Source organism: Arctopsyche grandis, chromosome 6 (assembly GCF_051622035.1).
Source record: "Arctopsyche grandis isolate Sample6627 chromosome 6, ASM5162203v2, whole genome shotgun sequence".
Taxonomy (NCBI): Eukaryota; Metazoa; Arthropoda; class Insecta; order Trichoptera; family Hydropsychidae; genus Arctopsyche; species Arctopsyche grandis.
This window is the reverse complement of record NC_135360.1, coordinates 12,381,105-12,403,985: the sequence shown is the minus strand read 5'-3', so window position 1 is coordinate 12,403,985 and position 22,881 is coordinate 12,381,105. Positions and strand designations below refer to the sequence as shown.

The window sequence follows — 22,881 nt, the reverse complement described above, 5'->3', positions numbered from 1 at the left end:
TATTTAAATTATTAATCAATTTCATTTGGAAGTCAAACAACGATATATTTATTTTTAATCAATTTATTTGTATTTCAAGCAACAGTTATGTTAAATTATTTTATAAAATTAATATATTATGTACAAAATATGCATATACATATGTATATCAAAAATATATAAATTTATTAGAGTTATACTTCCCGTAAAATTCGCAATTCTATAATATCAATCACTGTGCTGTTTTTTGTTAAATTATTTAAATATTTCATTAGAATTATGTTTTATTGACATTGTTTTTGTATAAAAATAATAAAATATTTATAACTACCTGAAAATTATAAAGAAAAAAATTCTGTTTTTTTTTCTTTTACAAAAATAATTTCAGTATCTTTTTACATAAATACAATTTATTTTAAAATTGTAAAATTCAGTGTAAAAATGAAGTACATTTTAACTGTGAAGTGTTACAAATTCAACATTCGATTTAATTAAAAAATACAAAAAAAATAACTTTGTATATGGAAATACACAGTCACAATCAATATATACATAAATTCTGACATTCATCCAAACATACAATAAAATATTGAAATATTTGCAATACTACTTATGGCAATTGTGGAAACATATATTATTCTATTCAAATGTTAGTCATGTACACATGCACACTTTATGTATGCACTTGACCGGTTTGTAGGTATCTACGAAGTTCCTCTTGGGTATCAAATATCATAACAGGGAACGGTGATCCAGGTACTAATTTACCAGCCCATTTTACTTCCACTCGGTAATCCCCAGGCTCAGTAGGATCAAACTACAACAAGCACAAATGGTTAACAATACAATAATTATATTATAAAAAATAAAATATAATATTTGTCTTACCTTGCAAAGTATAGTTCGATCCTTTTGACTCTCTCGCTGCATTTCAACACGGAATGCGCCTTTTGGACCACGTACGCGAACCGTCAACTGGCCTGCACCAGCTCCTCGTGTATCGCAAATAAACCTTGATTGGAATGTGGCCAATACACCGGCTTCTACTCCCGGTCCATATACTCGAACCTGTAAATTTAAATAATATGAGTATAATTTCACACTATATTTTGTAGATTAGTAGTATTACATATTTATTTATATCACCTTTGAAGCATCGGGTGCTCCCGCTACCCTCAATTGGAATGGTGACCCAGGTACATGCTCTCCTGCATATTTCACTGTTAATTGGTGTCTTCCAGCCTCTTGTGGTTTTACATTCAAAGTAAACGTAGCGTCACCGTGTTCGTACAATTCACAATAAGCTACTTTGTGTGGACCTATAATATTACATGTGTACATAAAAAAATATTGATACCCGAATTAATTGATTAAAATTATCATATTTTCAAAGTATACCTGTACAATGAGCTGTCAGCTCTCCTGGTCCAGCTCTTCGAGTATCGATCCATGAACGAATTTCCTTTCCAACTACACCTTGCGATAATCCAACACCTGAGCATGTGACTAAAGATGCATCAGCTCCTCCTGATACGACGACCGATAAAGGACATCCTGTAAAAATTAATAATAAAAGTTTATATTTTTTTATAAATATACAATGTATGTAAATACATATGTAGTTCAAAAAATACCTTTGACTAAACGATTATCCCAAGTGACTCGTAACAAATAATGACCCGGGGATGGAGCGGTATATGAAGCTCGCCAAAGTGCAGGACCCGTACGTGTTAAAGCGACACCAACAGCTCTTGAAAGTGATCTCGACTGTAATAATACTTCAGGTTGTCCACCACCAGCTTGAGATCCATCTGTAATTAAAATTTTTATTAGATTCGTTTACTACAACGCAGATCTATGTAGATTCGTAAGACTAACCAATTGTAAAGTGCGCCACTTCCCCGGTATGGGCTGTAGCTAAGCCACGCCCGGCAAGAAGAACCCGTTCAGCAGGACCAGTAACAGAGCCACCGCTTCCACCAGCAGCATAAGCAGCTTTCGGAGCACCACCTACTACAGCTCCACTATACGTAAGCTCGAGAGACATATCTTCTGACGATCCTTCCATCGATGATAAAGAAACGACCGCTCTACTATTAACCGTTTCAACAGCTAATACAAGAATAGTTCATGTTTAATCAATGTATTAATATTATTACTGTAACTATTTTTATATTTCAATAATATAATAACACTTACAGACACTTCTTCCACTCAATAAACACTCCAATTGACCAGGACCAGCATTGGAAGTATCGAACACAAGCTTAGCTGGAACTTTTACCCTACCGGCATCATCGAGATGAAGTGCCCAACCTCCGACGAGTGATACTTGTGATGTATCAATAACCTGTAAATTTATTATATTACTACGAATGCTAAAAATTTGATTCGTATAATTGTTTCAAATTAAATCTACACACTTTCAGTTCCCATGGGCTGCCAGCTAATGGACCTTGACGTGGACAACTTATCCTTATTTCGTACAGTCCGACATATAATGGTATGTAAGTACAACGCCATTCTCCGTTAGTGCCCTGTGCTACAACACAATCCAACAACTGACCTGGACTACCTTGTTCTTCAGGCGAAGATAGCTTTTCAATCTAAAAATGTTTATATATTCATTAGCATCTCTACTATGCAAGTCCATATATACATACATATGTATTTCACATGTAACCAATACCTGAATATGTGGTTGGGCATCGTGTGATATGACCGTGAAAGCAGCTTCTTTACCTACATGAGCAGCTTGCAAGCCAGGACCTACAGCTCTAGCTGCTGATGCAGATGTAGTACCAACACCTCCACCTATGACTCCGAGTGAAAGAGGACTTCCAGCCACTCCGACTCCTGTTTAACCAATCATTGTCGCATTAAATTTGTTCAAAACGGGGGAAAATAACCTTCATTTATGTATTTAATGTGAATAATAAAATTACCTCCATATGTTATGTACAATCTGTAATGTCCTGGAATTGTTGGCAATAATTGAACGTGATGAATTCCTTCTCCTTGTGCTGTTATATCTAAAGGAAGACTATGACCGAGAGGACTTGTTGCCGTTACATCTAATTCTGCTAAACCTGCATCTGTGTGATTCACTGTAAAATACATAAAATAAAAAATCATTTGATTTTAGATGTTGAATATATGTAGATGATTATGTTTCAAACATGAACATGTTTCAAACCTGTGAATGCAATTGGCGTGTGAACGCTAACGTTGCCTTGAGGAATGTTCGATAGAGAAACTTTAGCAGGATCAAAAGAATGACATGTGAAAGGACTTCCTGATACTGGTTTTGATAAATGTAATACCTCTGAAATTTTAAATGCAATAAATATATATAAAAAAAAACTAAAAACAATTCGTATATATTGTAATTTTTTTAAAACTATGCACACCTATAGTACACTGTCCGACTTGTGATACTGTAAATTCAGCTTGAAGCTGTCCAGATTTAGTTTGGTAACATCTAAAATAAAACAACGTTATATGTTAAATAAATTTTTCATACAAACTCAATCAAAAATCATTAAGTTTTAATTCATCACCTGACGGGTAAAGCTATTCCTCCAGGGCCGGAAACGACAACGTCAAATTCTCTCGCGGGTTGCCCCAAAGTATCAATACTGAATGTGCTAACTTGGCTGACTTTCGTTTGATACAAACCGAGTCCAGAAGCCGTCACCTCTTGTCCAACTGCCGGTGGCAGAACGTTGGGTCTCAAAGGACGGCGAGATACAGGCACACCATTGTAGAAAAGCATAACAGTATGCGGAGCAGCTCTGCTTGGATGATACACCAGCTCGTGACGACTGCCTTGCGATCGTACTGAATGCGGAACACTAGCACCGCCACATCTCACCAAAGCCGTCAAAACTCCAGCTCCGACATCGGCAACCGATACTATTTAAAATTATATTTGAATTAATACGCAACTTATTACATGTATAAAATTATCACATTAAATATCAACCTGTGATGATAGCAGGTCTGTGACAATATGCATCTCCTATAGATAATACTTTGATCAAACTGGTGTCAAAAACGTTGACACTCTTTGCTGATATAATGGAGCCGGACGAATTAAGGATTTTTACATTGTACAGTCCGATTTGATCTGTTTTAAATTCTGCAATGCCATGATTGGTAACATATTGAACGTTTTTATCATCCGGTCCGATTATTTCGATTGAATGAGTAGACGTCGGAAGATCGACTGTAGCATTTCCACCTATTGAAAATAGTTTATATTAATATTGGCTTTGTATTATATCCAAAGAGAAAATTTGTATTTATGTAAATTAAATCATACCGATTTGAACATGATTGACGGTTTCATGTACGTCACATTGGAATGGACTTCCTGGAACAGCGGCTTCATTAAACGTTATATTTACAAAATGTGGTTCACACGTTTGAGGTACAAACGTGACGTCGTAAAGACCTCGAGCGCAAGCGACAACTTCAGCCTTAACAGTAGATTGTGCTGTCGAAACTACAAGCTCCAAAGTGCCTTCTCCGGCATTGGCTGCATCTACACTGAAAGTGACAGGTTTTCCCACTTCCCCTTGAATAGATTCGCCCAAACTTAAACCTTCAACCATTCCTTCTAGTCCTATAAGTAAACATACAATTAATTCAATTTAAAAACAAAAGTAATTTATATATTATTGAAACTTATAATTCACCTCCCGCGCCTAATCCAGTGACTCTGACTTTATCGACATCATATACGTTACACGTGAAAGGAGATCCTTGCACATGGTGAGAAGGACCTGCAGTGATGGAGATCTGATGTCGACCCACTTGCTCTGGAAGCCATTTGGCTAACCAAGTATCAGATGAAGTTCCTTGGACAACACGTGCTTTGATTACAACGCCACCCGGTGCAGATACCGATACTTGAGGATCAACTCCGGAGAAACCTGACAGTTGAACTTCGGCATTTTGTCCTCGTGGAGCAGAGCGCAGTGTTGGACCGCGAGCACGTGCATTGGGAGGTGCACTTCCACCAGACGGACCAACAATGCAAGTGAACGGTGATCCAGGCACCGCTCGGCCATTAAATCTGACAGATAATGAATGCGGAGCTGCTTCCGTAGGCTTGAAGTTTACTTTGAATCTTGCATTCCCTTCGCTTTGCACGTAGTTTGGAACATTGCGACCGGCAACGGCGACTATTATTTCTAAATTTCCGGCACCTGTAATAATGATATTGTATAAAAATATCAAATTTATTTTGAAATTACTTTCATATTTGCAGTTAAATTTGTAACTTACCAGCTTGGGATGCATTAATAGTGAAGCATACAGGTTTTCCAACTGTTCCTGGAGTAATATCAGTCACTGATACTCGTTCAGCAGAATAGGCTTTAAGTAAGAACGGACTACCTTCGACGTGACCGCCTTGAGGAAGACGTACCTGCAATATTTATTAATAGAAATATTTTGATGCATAAATAAAATTAAAAGAATAATATTAATGTAGTATATATATGTACCTCGATACTGTGATCACCGACATCAATTGGAGTAAACCTTATTTTGTACTTTTGATTTGATATATTAGCGGTTCCAAATTGATCTTCTTCGACTTCGTCAGTTGGTATAACTTGAGCTCCTACAGGTCTACGTGCTGGTCCCAAAATTTCGATGATTGGAGTGGTAGCACTTTCTACGAAGAATTCGCAAGACGAACCAACAGAAACTTTTTCAAGTGATTCGACATCTACGACTCGAGCCGGTGATGAAATGTGACATTGGAAAGGACTTCCTATAATTTAAATAAAAATTATAATCGTAAATATTTCGATTAATTAATTATAGCATAGAAGTATCTAGAATTACCAGGTACGTCTTGACCATTGAATCTCAAGTCGACGGTGTGAGGTGTAGGATCACGAGGTGTGAAAGATATGGCATATGTGTGTTGACCTTGAGCTTGAGCAGACGTAGGAACACGTCCACCGTTTACTGTCACTTCAAGATTTCCCGGTCCGGCTTGAGATGTTTCAACTACAGGAAAAGTCATACTCATATACAACAAATTTGTTAAAAACAAATAAATAAAAAAAATGAAACCCTTACCTAAAAATGTGACAGGTTTACCGACAGTTCCATTTGTAACTTCCTTTACTCTTATAGCGTTTACATCGTATACCTAAAACAGACAGAAATTCTTTCACTGCATATAAGTTTCATTATATTACAGAATTCAAACATTTTTTGAATAATACCTTAGCTGCGAATGGGCTTCCTGGTGTTGCCTGTCCTTGTATCATAACATTGATGCGATGTTCCCCAACTATTCTTGGTACAAATTCTGCTTTGAATAGTCCATCACCAGTTTGTTGTACGGTAGCCGGCACACTGGATCCATTAGGACCTTTAACGGACCATTAATCCAACTGTTATGTTTGTTTCAAGGGCACTCAATGTCAATTTGTCTGTATTTTTTTAAGTCCATTCTAACTGATTTGAACTAATAATGTCATCGGTCAAAGCTGACAGTGTCAGATACTGTTCATTATGTTATGAAAGGTGTTAAATTGCAGAACATTGACTTTTTTATTTTAATTATTATTAATAAGTAAACCATAACCTTTCATTTGATTTTATGACTATAAAAAGCATTATGAACGATTGATAAGCGTATAATTAGAATCACTCCATTCATCTTAACATATTTCAATCAAAGACAGCATTGGTCCTAAGCGAAAAACTACAAACAAAAAAACTTCTTTATATTCAAAGAAATTTGAAGTTTATTGCTAAATCTTTATCTAACTATTGAAATATATCAAATTTCATATAAAAATTAAAAATTAAAATAAATGAATTGCCTCTAAATAATCACTCCTAGGGAAAATTCCTACTTGAATGTTTGTGAAATATAATAATAATGAAATAATTTCAGAGTACAGCTATTAATTATTTTAAATATTGACTAATTATTTTATTATACTTTATACCGACTTATTCAAGAAAAACATAGACAATTAAATTATTTACTTCCAAACTGTTAATTAAACAGTTTAGTACTGACTATATATGTATGTACTTAATTAAAAATAAAATACATCTTAAAAACATATATGTAGGCAGAGAAATGGCATAACATTTCTCTGTATGTAGGTTATTAATTAATGGTGCACTGTTGCCGAAATAAAAAAAAAACAATAATAGTAATCTTCAATTAATGAATGAGAGATGTAAATATTAGATACAAAAAATATTGAGTAATAAAAGGACTAAAGAATCCTTCCAAAGGGGCACAGCCCCAACCCGAAAAATATGTAATATTAATGATAAAATTCCCATATTTAAATTATAAATAGTGCATTAGTAAAAAAATAATCTTAAAATATATTACATGTAAAAATAAAATAAGAGTGTAAGCATTAGGAAAATAAATCGTGTAAAAGCATTATCATACCAACTGCCCGAGTGAGAATAAAAATTAATAAATAATATAGGTGATTTCCTCCATCACCATCGTAAATAATAAAGCCATGCGCTATTAATTTAAAATAAATTATTGTTATATTATGCCTTCAATCCTTGTTTTTAAAATAAATAACTTATTGGCTTTTACAATGTACATACATACTTAATAAGGATTGAAAACATTTTTCAAAAGCAAAATCATAAACATGCACACGCATGAATGTAAAGATGGATACTTGTGTGTGCATGTTTAAATATTAGCCATAACAGATTGACTGTTACGTGTCAGTCAGTTGTTCAGCCAAACTTGTAGGCATCGTCATGTCAGTCTAGACAAGTGTTGACCTTTAACGATTTGGCAATAATTTACATGCCACGAGATGTCATCATTGACAAAAAAAATCGTTTTAGTATGAATATAAGTACGTCTTAGTATAATAGTCGACGTCGCCCTGTAACGATAGAGAAAGGAAAAAAGATAATTATGATTGAACGCAGTATCTTTTTACTTCTTCCAGTTTCATTCAAATGTAAAGTTGGGGCGAAAATTATTCAGTGTCCTTTTGAATTTCGTGTACCAAATATTTGTGATGACGAGAATTTTTGTCATTATTAGATCTTAATAGACACGAAGTACGAAAATGCGCTGAAATTATTTTTACATTCATAAAATATATATATATATATGTACAGAGATTGTTGCATACAAAGAAACTTATTAAAAAAAAAATAGTATCCCCAAATAAAATATAATATAATACAACTTTCTATTTTAAAATAATAAATAACACCTGAAATTTTTATAGAGAATTATAAAATCTAAGTTTACCATTATTTACAACAAAAACGATTTAATTTTTGTCAAATTTAACAAAAATTAAATGTGTCCTAGTATTGAAACACAGTTAACCAAACTATAACATAAAATTAAAAACTTCACCTCAAAGACCAACTCCAAAAAGAGCCCAGAGTGCAAAAATTAACAATTGAAATATTGCAAAAAGTTGGTTGCAGTGTGCAAAATGTAGAAAAATTAGTAACCATGAAAAATATACTGGAAGAAGTACATAGGATAAGAGATGGGTTGAGTAATTGGTAACATGTGCATTACATCACACAAGATTCAACTTATTTTAACATGTCAATGTGAGCTTAAAATATACACAGAAAACATTTTCAATGTCTTACCTTCAACATTAACTTCAACATCTTCTAATCTACCACCAGGATGATTAATTATAAGCGTTGTGGATTGCATTACAGGACCCGGACCTGGCAAAGAGACTTGAGGACCTCCTAAACCGCCAGACACAGGTACTATTATGGGACAACCAGGGACGATCATCTAAAACAACATCAACCGTTTTAGAATATATTTCATATATAAAGTTACTAAATAATTAGTAAAATAAGAATTTTACCTTATTGAAGGATACATTAACAATATGGTCGCAAGCTTCCGCAGGAACAAAACTAACAGAAAATCTAGCATTGCCCTGAAAGAAATCAATTTTTATTATTGTTTAGAATTTATTATTTTAAATATACACTTCTAAAAACGACATACCTGTGGATGAACTTGGGTAGGTATATTTAATCCTCTTGCGGATATAGTAATTTCTAAATTGCCTTCACCCGCTTGTGACGCATCAACGGTGAAGTGAGCAGTGCCTCCGACGACACCACCACCTGATACTCCTCCTCCTCCAGAGACCCCACCGACAGCGACAAGACGAGCATCATAAGCTTTTGCAACAAATGGCGTGCCCTAAATAAACAACATACAATTAAAATCACGAATATAAAACATCTCAACATTTAATTGGCAGTGAAAATATCAATACCACTGCCAATATGTTGAGAAGATTAAATTAAAGAATAGATAGAGTGGTCTTAGCTCTTTTAAGTAGAAAAAGCGAGATTCCCTACTACACTCTTTAAATTCTACTATTATATAAGGATTATGAATTACACCCTTAAAAACGTATAATGTTTCAAGAAAAAAAGAATTATAAGATTATCAAACCTGAACGGGATGTCCATTATAGTCTACGGTAATTGTATGCGGTCCTACAGCATGGGGAGTGAATTCAGCAGTGAAACCTGAATGAGCATCACCCATAACTCTCACTGGAAGTTCACCACGAGGACCTCGGACAGCGACGGCCAACTCAGCCGCTCCGCCTCCTCTCACGCTCAATTGAAAAGTGCTCGCAGTACCAACCGATATTAATTCTATACAAATAAACACACGTTATAAATTTATATTGTTATAATACATTCACAATAACAAGCAATTCAAGTACCTAGATTGCTCAAATTGAGAGAGACGCGGCTCGTGTCGGCAATGTTACATACGAATGGGCAGCCTATCACTGTTTCTCCATTGAATTTGATATCGATGTAATGAGGTTTGGCTTGATCTGGTGTGAATGAGACTAGACACCGGCCACCACCGACAACCTGGACATGATTAGGTACTTCTCCTTCGTTGATTGAAATTTCTAGCTGTCCTTCACCTGCAGCGCTAGCATCGACTAAAGACATTTATATCACGTGTTAGACTTTGAATCGGCTAAAATTTAAGTACAATATCAATGAATGATCGGCAAACCTCTAAATTGGCACGGTTGTCCGACGACTCCACTGCTGACATCATTCACTTGTATAAGACTGGAGTCATAAACCTTGGCGATTAATGGTCCAGCTGGTAATTTGCTTCCAGCTATCGACACCTAAAAGTACATCGACACCACCAATTAGACTTTGATCAATAATTTCATAAATTATAAACAGATTTTCATTACATTTGTAAAGTATAAATATGTATATACGAGTATGTACATGTAAATAGCACTGATTATTATTTAGCTTATTTGAAGAAGGAGTAACAATTTTTTTTAGGTTTAACTCACACCAATATAAATCAATCAGTTTTGATAAATACTAATACTAAATAAATAAAATGGTAATATAATTGAATGGCAGATAGAGAATTAACATTTTAGAATTATATAATAGAACATTGATGTAAAAGAAAGCGAATAAAATATTGGAAAGACCTTCATTCAGAGGTGGATAGTGAAAAGCTAATAATACTACATAAATACAAACCTCGATAACGTGTGTGCCAACTTCATCAGGTACAAATTCAATTTTAAAAGCACTCGGTTTTCCAGGAGTATCTAAGATTCTGGATGGCACTAGTCGCTTGGACGGAGCTATTACATTCACACCAATCTGAAAAAATACATTTCATGGTCACGGTGATTGATAGTTTTTCAGCTAACTTTGAGACAAACTTGAATAATAACAAAAGTATTAAAACAAAGGTCGTCAAAACCGGTAATTGCGGAATGCGTGCACATAATTGCCGTCATACCGGTAGGCAACAATAGTGACACACACACACAGTACCAAATGTCACGTCGAAGGTTACCGACGCGGAAGGTCAGTATTTTTTGGTTACGAAATGACAAATGTATTTACACACCTCACTTTTGGTGAATGGAGCGCTTCCAGGAGCTGTGAGAACTTCAAAGACTGCTGGCAATCTTGCAGCTACTAATCTAGTGGATTCTCCCACTATGGAGGCGCCTGTGGAGCTGGCAGAACCTCCTGAGCTACCCGCAGACATTACTGACACTAGCCAAGGGGAACCTGAATATTAAAAAAAAAAATCAATTACATATATACAAACGGTTCGGTGATAATTCCGCACAAAACGATCTCGCAAAAGTCTCTAAAATATCTATCACGGAACATCTGGCACCCGAAAAGTCCATCCATCGAGAGTAACACACGCGAACTATCATACTAACGAGAACTCGAGTGCCAAATATTCCGTATTCGTGGCAACGATTGTCGTGTGCGCGATCGCAATGTGCGAAATAATCCGTTTACGATGTACAAACACATACAATATAACACACGGATGATTTCAAGCTTGGAAATGACACCTATGTACATATAAATGAATAAATCTTCCAAGAAAATGTATAGCGGACATTTGATGATGTCAATGTTGCTTTAATCCAATATAAAGGAAACCTTATCATCAAATATGTATGTAGGTACATGACAAATAAAATAAACTATGGACCCATCAGTCACCAAATGACATACATATCTACTGAATTATCACTCTAATATTGAATAGAATAGTCTCAATATGTTGATACTGTGTCAACAGGACGTCTACTATTCAAATCTAGTCGTTCCGTTGTATCGGAAGCTGCGAATTAAGTTTTAAAACCATTGATAGATTATATTATCAAACGTTTGGTCACATCTTCGTAGCGCATACCCTAAATACCATGCGTGCGCGTTTGGGTGCGGATTGAAGAAAGTCTCATGTATGATTGTTTGCCAGCGTAGTTAACGGTAATTCAACTCAGTTTCGATCAACAAAGTGGGGTAACGACGAGAGTAAGCGTCATTGGGCTCAGCTTCACCCACGATCGAGACGACCCAGAGATTCTTCAGGTCGTGAAATATTCGGCGTCAATTGACTAAATTGGAATGCGCTATTTATCACTAACGACTTGAGAAAAAAAATTAAAAATATATAATGAGTTATGACTAGCAACGCGCAAAGTAGTGATACAGCAATTCTAATATCATATTTCTAAACCGATCTAATCGTTTTTTTTTTGTATTACTTTTACTTATTGTAGGTAACAAATGGAATGCATGAGCATAAATAAATGAATTTGAACATCATCATCACGATCTAAGAACCGCAAACGAATGCTCATCTATCATCTCAGTACAAACAGTATGACGTTAAATAAACTTTCCATTGGATTTGATTTTATGAAGTATCATGCAGTTTAGTTTTTTTTTTACGCGTTAATTTATAAATCCATATGTATGTACGTATATGTTGCAGTTGAAGTATATCTTCCAGTTGTAATATATTTTGACTAGTTGGAATATACATATTCCATCTATCTTGGTACCAACTACCATTATAGTTGAAGTGCCTTTTCAGTTGAACATAATATATTTTGACTAGTTGGAATATATTCCGTCTAACCCACTTAAATTGATTCATATGGCGAATTATGTACATTCCAACTGGTCAAAATACATACAATTCAACTATAAGTTGGCACCCGGTTAGATGGAAAGGCTAGGTTTTCGTGAAAACGTCACTCGACTAGTAAATTTAGTTGGAAAGTCACATTTTTCTTTTGAACACATTCTTAGAGTAATCTTAATACGAATAGTAAATATTATCACATTATTGAATTCTTAAGCAGTCATAAAAACATCAGAGCTGTCAAAACTCAACTGTTATATTACGACTAAATGTTTGTTATATTATAATTGGCCAGGAAGGCGCATTGGATTTACCTATCTTCTTGGTATAAATATATAAATAAAATAAAATGAAAACTGGCGCGCATTGTTGAAAGTGTATTTGCGCTTGTAGATATATAATTTACTAGTTGAATTGTATTCAAATATTAATGTCCTAAAATGCCAGTTGGAATATATTACAACTGAAAATACACTTCGACTGTAACATAGGTATATGTATATATGTACACTTGTAAGACAACACGTAAACAGTAATTTTGTCATCAAATCAAGACAGAGACCATAAATTTGTCTATTCTTATGGTGAAACTAGTATATTATAAATGTAATTGGTTTCGACGTATAAAAACGTTAGGAGACTTAAATTAACCATAAAACTACTTCGAGATTCTGTTGCAATTCTCAATGAAAGTTTTGTGAAAATAGTCAAAATCCGGTCAATTTGAAAATTTAAAACTATGTATAATACAAACTATTCATCATTAAGGTTTAAATATGTTGAAAGAATTTGATATGATACCCATTAGAAAATGATTGACGGTAATTGTGAATCAATCAACAATAAGACTAAATGAAAGTCGAAATACCACTTTTTATTTAATATAATATTTTCAGGGAAGTTTAACTTATTTTTGTATCTAATTGATTCTTGACGAATATTTTTATGTATGTATATGGGGCCGTCGACACCAACAGTATTTACTAACAATATTTTCCATATCCAGTTCCTATATAGCAACTTGTGGTTGTTATTCCGGAACTGGATACGGAAAATATTTTAAGTATTGCTAGTAAATACTGTTGCGTGCGCACATAGGATAATAGATTACATCCAAGTGTACGTTAAAAATAAGTTCAAACATGACAAAATGGCAAAGTCACGTTTCGAGTGAGGTGAAAGACTCGTATTTCAACGTTTCGAAAGAATTTTATTGATCAGAATCGACGGTGAACTTTCAAACTGTTTAAAATTGGCAACGAGGAAGGAGAGCAACGAATGCTCCGCAATGCGTATTGATCTGACTGGTTGAAATTCTTTCAGTTTCCCGGCAATTTGCATCTTTGAATGACGGTCAACATGCACGCGACTTAACTGTACAAATCCCCACAGAAAAAATAAAACGCGTGCATTACATCGAACGCGGCAACGGATTCAAAACTAGTTTCTTCTATATCGGTGTTACATATACGAGTATGTAGATAAACGTACCTACATACAATGTATGTATGTACACTCGACAAGGATCTCGACAGAATAAGTGTCAACGGATAAACGCGAGCCCCTTCCGGATCTGGGGTTCCAATTATTTAAAATTGTATCGAATAGAAAATAATTCAATACAATGCCAGTTACCAAATGCACTCATACGTAGCTATAATTTTCCTTTTATGAGTGTATGTGTGAAAATCACAATTGACATATCGTGTGATAATTTTCAACGAATGATTACACTTTCTAGTGTGTCGCTTTCGCCCGCAAATTATCAATTCGCAATAATTAAAAATCATTTCGTGTCATACTTTCGTTTAAAAATCGCCAAGCGTGTCGAACGAATTGATACGTTTATCTCAAAGTTTGGTCACAAATAAACATCACCGTCTTCAAAAATTTAGAAGCGTCTATTACGATTATTTTTCACCATCGAACTATAAAAAGTAAGAAGAGGTTAGTTAAAATCGATTGAAATTTCCATCGTTGACCAAACCGCGCAAAATGGCAAAGTTTCAAAACGATCGGAAGACTTTAAGAAATTTAGCTCAATCGTTTGCGAAGTAAAACATAGAAAAATGATAAAAATGTATCAATGTATAATGCCTTGTAAAAATGATAAAAATCCATCAAAAATGAAATTTAAGTAAACAAACATTGAAAATTACACTTTTGTTTAAAAAATTGACTTTGAAATAGTATTTTCTTTGTATGCGGTCTACCATTGCTTCACAATGATTTGTTGTCCGGTATTTGGATTTGAACACAAATATTATAGTAACTGTTGCATTTCAATTTAATTTATTTTGTTACTCAACATATGAAAATAAACACGTGTTTACAACGAATATAATTTTAAATACAAATGTAACGTAAATATTGCTTAAAAACCGTATCATACATATAAAACATAATTATGTATAATTCACCAATATGATCATTGAGCCTGTCAAGAATCTGCATAACTCACTCTGCAAAAAAATCAATGGTAGACTGCATACTGTTAAATTGTATATGTTACAGTCGAAGTTTTTTTTTAGTTGTAATAGATATAATATATATTCCAACTGGCGTTTTAGGTCATTCATATTCGAATACAATTCAACTAGTAAATTATATCTCTACAAGCGCAAATATAATTTCAATAATGTACCCCAGTTATAATATAAAGGTTGAGTTTTGACAGCTCTGATATTTTAACGAATGGTTTAGAATTCAGCAATGCGTTAATATCTGCTAGGTATTACAAATAAAGGTAATGAGTAGAGGTAGGACCGAAAGCGTGCCGTTTATTGTTCAATTGTTGTAAATTCTTTGTAAAAAAGGTTCGGCAAACCTTTAACAATGCATTTACAATATTTGAACAATAAACGGCCCCCTCAGGGTCCGGGCTTTAGTAATGAGTAATGTATAAGGATAGCTCTAAGAATGACGTGACGTTTTCATGAAAACCTAACCTTTCCATTTAACCTGGTACCAACTTATATAATAGTTGAATTGTTTGTATTTTCAGTTATAATATACATATATTGACCAGTTGCGAGTGTAATTCGCTACATGAATCAACTTACGTAGGTTGGACGGAATATGTATATTCCAACTAGTCTAAATATGTATATTACAACTTCAAATATAATGGTAGTTGGTACCAGGTTAGATGGAATATATTCCAACTAGTCAAAATATATTACAACTGGAAGATACACTTAAAATATACATTAACACTTTTGCATGCGTTACTGTATTTTCACAAAAATAATTTAGTTCGATTTCTAATATGAAAATTACGATCGGCATATAAGCCATTAAAAATAAATGATTTAATATCACGCTATTTCAGATAAGATCATTACGATCGATGGATCAGATTCCAATATATGCATTAGAAACGTACATATGTAAAGGTAATTAATCCAAGGCCAGTAATTTTAATAAAATCCGATATAAAATTATATTAGTTGTATGCTAATCAAATCATCAGTCTCGGAAATGCTCTTGACTTATTTGTTAAGATTGCGGAATAAATAATACATACACACCACGAGCGATTAAACAATATACATAATAGATCGATTCCGACTTCGAAGAACAATGGAAGTTTGTGTCAAATCTTATGCTTATCACTGACAATCAAGTGTACAAATCAACATCCTATGCTTTTCTGGGGCATCGTTCATTTGTACTCGACCGTAAACTTTTTGATTAAACAAATATTGCTAAATATGATATTATTGAAAGGTAATATAAATGCTGAGCTGTTGTTGTATATTGTTATCAATTATTAACGTTCGAGTTGCGAAATGGTGTACAAAATAGACAATGTTGCGATTAATTTGAATTTGTTTCGGTTTTTGTTGACATAATTATACTCACTAGGAAATATAAAATATTTATGTCAAATAAATTCTTACTCAGATTCGATTCCTACTAGAACTTAATTTTATTTTACGGAACGTAAATCATATATTTCATATCATATTTTTTACATAAAAAATACATATGTAGGTTAAAGAGAGGATGTACATACATGGAATTAGAACAATTATTTACGCAGAAATAAAATTGAAAACTTGGAATTCAAAATTCATAACGAATTTTTCTCACGACAAAACCTAGTATTCATACAATATTGAATAGAATACACACGAGTTTTTATGAACAGATGCCCTAAATTTCAAATTTTAATCAGAACTCAAGTATTAACCTACCACCATTATAAAATTCAACACGCTTAGACAGAATCATTGGCTGTAGTATCGACATACATACATATATACATAACGTCATATTTAACGTGATTTAAACAGGAAAATGTAAAATTACTAATGTTTTCCATTTTTATAAATATTCGTATAATGAACAAGTATAGTTGAAAATAAAATTGAGTCAGCTGTTGGCATACATATGTATGTAGGTCGAATTTTGAAGTTTAGTATTACTAACTATTTTATGTATGGATGTGTAAGATCGAAGTGGTTAGGATACGTGCTTAAACGAAAGATATTCAAATGAAAACACGGTTATAAAACGAAGTCGTTAAAATCAGACATTTTGAGTGATTGCATAGGCAAGATTCAACCCCTCTATGAAATTTATTTAAGATAAAGTTTTAATTTGGCGCCAATGTAACCCACAAGGAAGAATCACCTACATACATATATCAACGCAAGAGACAGTATGTCAATACAAGTCGAGAAAATGGACTGGACTAGACGGGGCAGCTTTCGAGCGTTGATCAAGGACTCACAGATCAACTTTCTAAATGGAATTGCTAAGGGCAAACACGCCACGTACAGTAATTTTGAACACAAACATTCTATTATTCAATATTTAAAATCGTTTCTGCATTCCTATCTTCGGACGTAATCCTTTCAACAGTCACGAGGATCCTTGTGGGTCGTCTCATACCCAGCCGACGATGATTCGATGTACCGTTTTGAGGTTCAGAACGTTTCTACACAGGTAAGTCGACGACCCCGTTCCCTTTCGTTTGACATTTGGAAGCGCTTACGGGTATCTCTTACGAGGGGGGATATTGCATTTTAAATACACAAAACACACGCACACGTACGAAAGGTGTTCGGTAGGTAAACGTATTCGATGTATAAAAAGAAACGAGATTGTCCACCTTCTGTGTCTGCTTTCGAATTCCCGCCTACGAATTTCACCTTAGAAGAAACGCCAAAGGCAATTGTTTCGTCGACCGCAAAAAAAGAGACCGCGGGGGAGTTTTGTCTCGTGCACTTTAAGGATACACAAATTCACGCACTTGATGTAAATTAGGTGGTGCAGGGTTGAATCAGTGCATCAGCAATCAGTGATGTGATGTGGAGAGGGTCGGCGGCCCGTGTTGTCGCCCTCCGACTCCGACAGGTGAGAACGACGCGATCGCCGGTGAGGCACTGCTTGGATCGCAGGTGAGTACGAACGTCAGTGGCCGCCAACATGCGGTTCGCGACGACGCTGACTCATACTCGAAAATAATTTGCATTCGCCCATGTAACAAACGAAAGATTCACGGTCCCCATATAAGGTTCACGGCGTCGACGAATAGCCCATAAAGTCAAATGTTACACAGTGGTATAAATCATAGACACACCTGGATAAACTTAGGCAACGAGTGATGACGTTGCGAAGGTTGGGATACAGACTGAAGTAGTTTGAATTTTTGAACATTTGGCAAAGTGGAGTTAGCAAAGAAAATACGTTTCAAATCGGTAGGTGTTAAAAATTAAGATTTATCACACTGTAAAGTTTGATTAATCTCTATATGTATATATTATATATATTCAGGGTATACCCCACGGGATCGAATTAGAAATGCACGAAAAACCAAATATCGGAAGGCAAAGATCGAAAATCGAAAGATCTTAAGTCGAAAGATCAAAAAAAAGGGTGCATGGTAAACGGTACATACTCACTTAATTTGCGCGAGCAGGATACAACAGGAACAAGACGAATTCTTTTCCTCCCATATTAATGTGCGCGCGCAGAATACGGGAGGAAAAGCCTGTTCCTCTTGTTCCTGTTGTATCCTGCTCACGCAAATTAAATGAGTATGTACCGTTTACCATGCACCCTTTTTTTTGATCTTTCGACTTAAGATCTTTCGATTTTCGATCTTTGCCTTCCGATATTTGGTTTTTCGTGCATTTCTAATTCGATCCCGTGGGGTATACCCTGAATATATATAATATATACATATAGAGATTAATCAAACTTTACAGTGTGATAAATCTTAATTTTTAACACCGTGAGGTGCACCCATATATTCAGTGTCTCGTAATTCAACGACTTGTAATAAAAATGCTGCATTGTAATTGGCCAGGAAGGCGCATTGGGGTTTACCTGTAAGGCCTTCCTGGTATATATATAAAAATCAATGTTTGTCTATCTGTTGCGTATGCGTTCATATACCATTCAACCGGTTGCGATAAAACTTACATGAGTTATTGTGTGTATAACCGCGATTGTTTCTGTAAAAAATCACCCAAAAACAGGAACGGGAAAAGGAAAATAGGAATAGAATGCAACGCAATAATTTCAAATGTGTTCGCGTCGCCACCTGCGTTGTTCGGGTAAAAAAAAAATTGAATTAATTCACTTGTGTTCGCCGCCTGCGTTTTTCCGACAAATTATCATTACTTTAATTTAATTTAATTATTAAGTATTAATTTGAAACTGAAACATTTACTTATCGAAACACATCGAGAAATGGGAACGGGAATTGCATGCGTTATTGTGTCATTGCAACGCATGTAGGGTTCAGCTTGTCACATTACAAAAACAATATCTACGTAAGTATCCATAATAATACAAATTACAAATAAAATTAGCTATAGATATATTATATGTATATTTTTATATGTATGTATCAGTGGCGTGCCGTAAAAATGTCCTTGTTTTTGTCGCATAGCCTTACTTACAAGTGTACAAGCAGGATACAAGGGGATAAGGTTACATCATACCTAGTCCCCTTTGTATCCCGCTCACGCACACGTACATCAGTAAAGACAGGGTGATATTCCGGCATTCCACTGGTATGTATGTACGTATATACTTTCAAAAAATCGATTTAAAAGCTTTATAAATTACGATGTTCTAAAAAGACCTAACGCATTTTAACGGTAATTGATTTATAAAATAACTAATTTCCTATGTCAAGAAGGTAAACAAAATATTTTTTACGATAAAATAAATATTTATGTCGAATTAAGACAATACTACTTACAATATGTTAATTATGTCGAATTAAAATAATATTACTTGTATGTATGTATGTAGATACATATATACAGCATGTATTTGATAAATCAGTAACACCATAAACCAGTATAAACAGCAATAAATAAGAGGTGAACAATATTTATAGACTATGTAAGTACTTTAACTTGGTATCACCTCATAAATCCTTTGTATGTAAATCTCAAAGCGTAGGTGCGTAAACGAGATCTGTACGCGTATATATGTATGTATGTATGTACGTATCTATGTACATGGATATTATGTACAAACTAATACACAAGTAGATATAATATAACAATGCAAATATTATTTAAATTTATTTTCGCGTCGCAAAATTCGCAACGGAAACAAACAAGACGGGTCAAACGAGTCTTTTGTGGTTTGTTTTGATTTTGTTTTACAAGAATGACGAAATTCGAGACGCGACGACCGAAATTCGACACTTTGCGAATGAGCACGATTTTTAATATTTTCCCGAATTTGGGTTAGTTCGCGAACAAAAGGTGCGACTCTGCTGAATTTCGAGAACGCATAGTGGGAAAACTCCGAGCATTTTTCGTCTCGCTCGCACCACTCCGGCGAGAAAGAGACACCTGTATTTTACGCGTGAGTACACAAGATATGTAAAAGAAGAAGAATGGAGACACGAACGAGTGGAGAAGCGCGAAACCCATTTACAAACCATTTTTTTTTTAGTTTTTTTTATTAGTAGTATGTATTTCGAATACATAGTAATATGTATATATATGTAGTGTGTGAAAATACATACGTATATGCAAATTAAGAAGCGCACACGCGTGTATCGTTAAATTTATTACCACTATTTAGTTGCACGGGTGTGTTTACGTAACTGCAGCAATAGTCGTTTCACGGTGGAATGCACCTGAAGCGATTTGATCTAATCGTGCTGACGACGCCCACTACAATCAACTTTCAACAATTATTTAATAAAAATTGATAATCACGGTTTTAGTGCTTTCGGAAGGGCAATGACGTCGATAGGAAACGTAACGGCCGGTAGACATTCCTATATACATATGTAGATATGTAGAAGTAATTGCATATTCACATGCAAAACAAAAAGATCATTTTCAACATAGTGATAATTGTGTTACCTTTGAGTGTATTCTAGGGATCCCAATCCAAGTATTCGATTATTCGTCTGATTTTTCAGCCATTCGTTATTCGAATATTTCATCAACTATTCGAATATTATTCGTATATATATTTTTTTTATAAACTAAATACACAAAATCAACATGAAAAGCCGAAGATTATGAAGAAAATGAAATATATAATGGGGATAATTGTGATAAAAATGAAGATAATGAAGAAGATGAAATGTCTACATGTGATGAAACGGATTTTTATTCATTAAATACGGAAATGTTTGAAGAAAATCACTTTTCGATCGATTATAATCTCTACGAAATTTTAGAAAACATCGGAAAAATAATACGAATATTTAAAAAGTCACCGGCGAAATATACATTTTTACAAGAAATCATAATGAAAAAAGAAAATAAAAAATTGAAGTCATTATTGGCTGTAAAAACGAGGTGGAATTCAATGACAACTATGATAAGACGATTAATTCAAGATTCATTCAAATTTATGCTTGGTACATATGTAATTACATTTTTTTAATTTTCGAATATATTCGAATATTCGAAAAGCTCTTGATTTAATATTCGATATTCGAATAGTTGAAGTCGACGAATATTTGGGATCCTAGTGTATTCAGCTCAAATAAGGATTCAAAATTACATCCCTACAATGACAATCCATGTAGCTCTCAAATTCTATTGAAGCCCAAGCCCATAAAAAGTTCATTCATATACAAATGTACCTATATACATATATTAATCATATATATGTAAATGCAGCCCTTAGACCAAAACTCATTAACTAGAATCTAGTAACTAGATAGTAACTGAGCAGTAATTACATATGTATGTATGGATGTACATATCTGCGGAAGGGCATTGTACTCGCAAGCCGAATAAATATTCGAATGAAAAAAATTGTTTTTCGTCTAACACGTTCGTTACGTGTCCACTAAACTATCCAGTTAGATTTTTTTATACATACTCTCTCCTTATAGATAGCAACTTTCTCGAGAGATTTAATTTGACAGTTAAACAAATGTATCTAAATTAAAATTCGACAACGGCCATGAAAGAGTGGTATAAAATACAGATTATGTACGTACATACATATGTGCTTATGTATTTGTGTCTATATACATAACAGGTGACTACATGAGTTTATTTTATGTTCAGAAAACATTACACTTATGCCAACAAGCTGCAATTAATCATCCATTCACACGTGTAATATGATTATTTATAATTGCGATAAATATTTAAAATATGCTGTAAGCAGTGGCGTCGCGTATTGACATTGACGAAGTTGGACACGCAATTAGCGGAGTCGATTGTTTCGCTATTGAGTCATCGATCGTTTCGATTATCTAACACGACCGGTATTTAAAATGCATACTTTTAACATTTTAAAATTACTAGAAACAGCACTGTAATTTTAATATAATTAATTGCAATTATTTTTCGTTGTACTCATTTCGAAGAAGAAAACAACAACAAAACTTTAACAACAATACGCTGCTCATAAAAAATTATAATATATTCGAAGCTGATACGAATCTCGTGAGAAATTATCCGTATGCTTCTAATTCGGAAGACGAGCGTATTGTGCATACGAATCTACATAGATAGCGGGTCAATTTAAAGTTATAACGGGTCAACTTTTACTCTGCGCTGGCGAGCATAAAAGTACATTTAAATGTAATAATGAATAGTTTCTGAATACAAAATAGTATTCTTAGTTTTGGAACGTTTACTACGTAATATATGAAAAATAAATATGAAAGAATTCAACTAACGGTTGTTAGTTGGGAACGTAGCGATTTCAACTAACGGTCGACTCAAACTGGATTGTATGGAATTCATCGGACTTCTGGTTTACAATGTTTGTTATCCTTTGCGTAGGTACATATTGTAATCGGAGTATTTAGAAAGTTATTATCGTTGTTTTTAACGGGCGTTAGATGTAATGGCTAGGAACGGAGCTGCGGATGCCGGTTAGTTACGGAATGAAGTATGCAATTGGCATTTGGATCTGATGGAATTCCAGACTCACCCATA

The 22,881-nt window shown here is 34.2% G+C and overlaps 1 protein-coding gene across 1 annotated transcript in view; it reads right to left on the bottom strand.

Annotated features, from left to right (window-relative positions):
* Positions 1 to 56: 56 nt before the first annotated feature.
* jbug (filamin-type immunoglobulin domains fbug) overlaps positions 57 to 22,881 on the bottom strand; it is a 26,115-nt gene continuing 3,290 nt past the window's right edge. The window contains exons 3-31 of the mRNA XM_077433792.1: positions 10,931 to 11,097; positions 10,552 to 10,677; positions 10,052 to 10,172; positions 9,744 to 9,974; positions 9,464 to 9,672; positions 9,005 to 9,205; positions 8,859 to 8,933; positions 8,626 to 8,782; positions 6,228 to 6,376; positions 6,079 to 6,151; positions 5,839 to 6,006; positions 5,493 to 5,764; positions 5,272 to 5,413; positions 4,680 to 5,192; positions 4,304 to 4,606; positions 3,965 to 4,222; positions 3,540 to 3,894; positions 3,390 to 3,460; positions 3,176 to 3,304; positions 2,925 to 3,086; positions 2,669 to 2,835; positions 2,403 to 2,585; positions 2,179 to 2,329; positions 1,858 to 2,091; positions 1,614 to 1,790; positions 1,378 to 1,533; positions 1,126 to 1,298; positions 868 to 1,047; positions 57 to 796 (exon numbers count right to left, since the gene is read on the bottom strand). Of these exons, the coding sequence (XP_077289918.1) occupies positions 653 to 796; positions 868 to 1,047; positions 1,126 to 1,298; positions 1,378 to 1,533; positions 1,614 to 1,790; positions 1,858 to 2,091; positions 2,179 to 2,329; positions 2,403 to 2,585; positions 2,669 to 2,835; positions 2,925 to 3,086; positions 3,176 to 3,304; positions 3,390 to 3,460; positions 3,540 to 3,894; positions 3,965 to 4,222; positions 4,304 to 4,606; positions 4,680 to 5,192; positions 5,272 to 5,413; positions 5,493 to 5,764; positions 5,839 to 6,006; positions 6,079 to 6,151; positions 6,228 to 6,376; positions 8,626 to 8,782; positions 8,859 to 8,933; positions 9,005 to 9,205; positions 9,464 to 9,672; positions 9,744 to 9,974; positions 10,052 to 10,172; positions 10,552 to 10,677; positions 10,931 to 11,074 (5,424 nt within the window). The 5' untranslated portion in view covers positions 11,075 to 11,097 and the 3' untranslated portion in view covers positions 57 to 652. The remainder of the gene's footprint in view (positions 797 to 867; positions 1,048 to 1,125; positions 1,299 to 1,377; positions 1,534 to 1,613; positions 1,791 to 1,857; positions 2,092 to 2,178; positions 2,330 to 2,402; positions 2,586 to 2,668; positions 2,836 to 2,924; positions 3,087 to 3,175; positions 3,305 to 3,389; positions 3,461 to 3,539; positions 3,895 to 3,964; positions 4,223 to 4,303; positions 4,607 to 4,679; positions 5,193 to 5,271; positions 5,414 to 5,492; positions 5,765 to 5,838; positions 6,007 to 6,078; positions 6,152 to 6,227; positions 6,377 to 8,625; positions 8,783 to 8,858; positions 8,934 to 9,004; positions 9,206 to 9,463; positions 9,673 to 9,743; positions 9,975 to 10,051; positions 10,173 to 10,551; positions 10,678 to 10,930; positions 11,098 to 22,881) is intronic.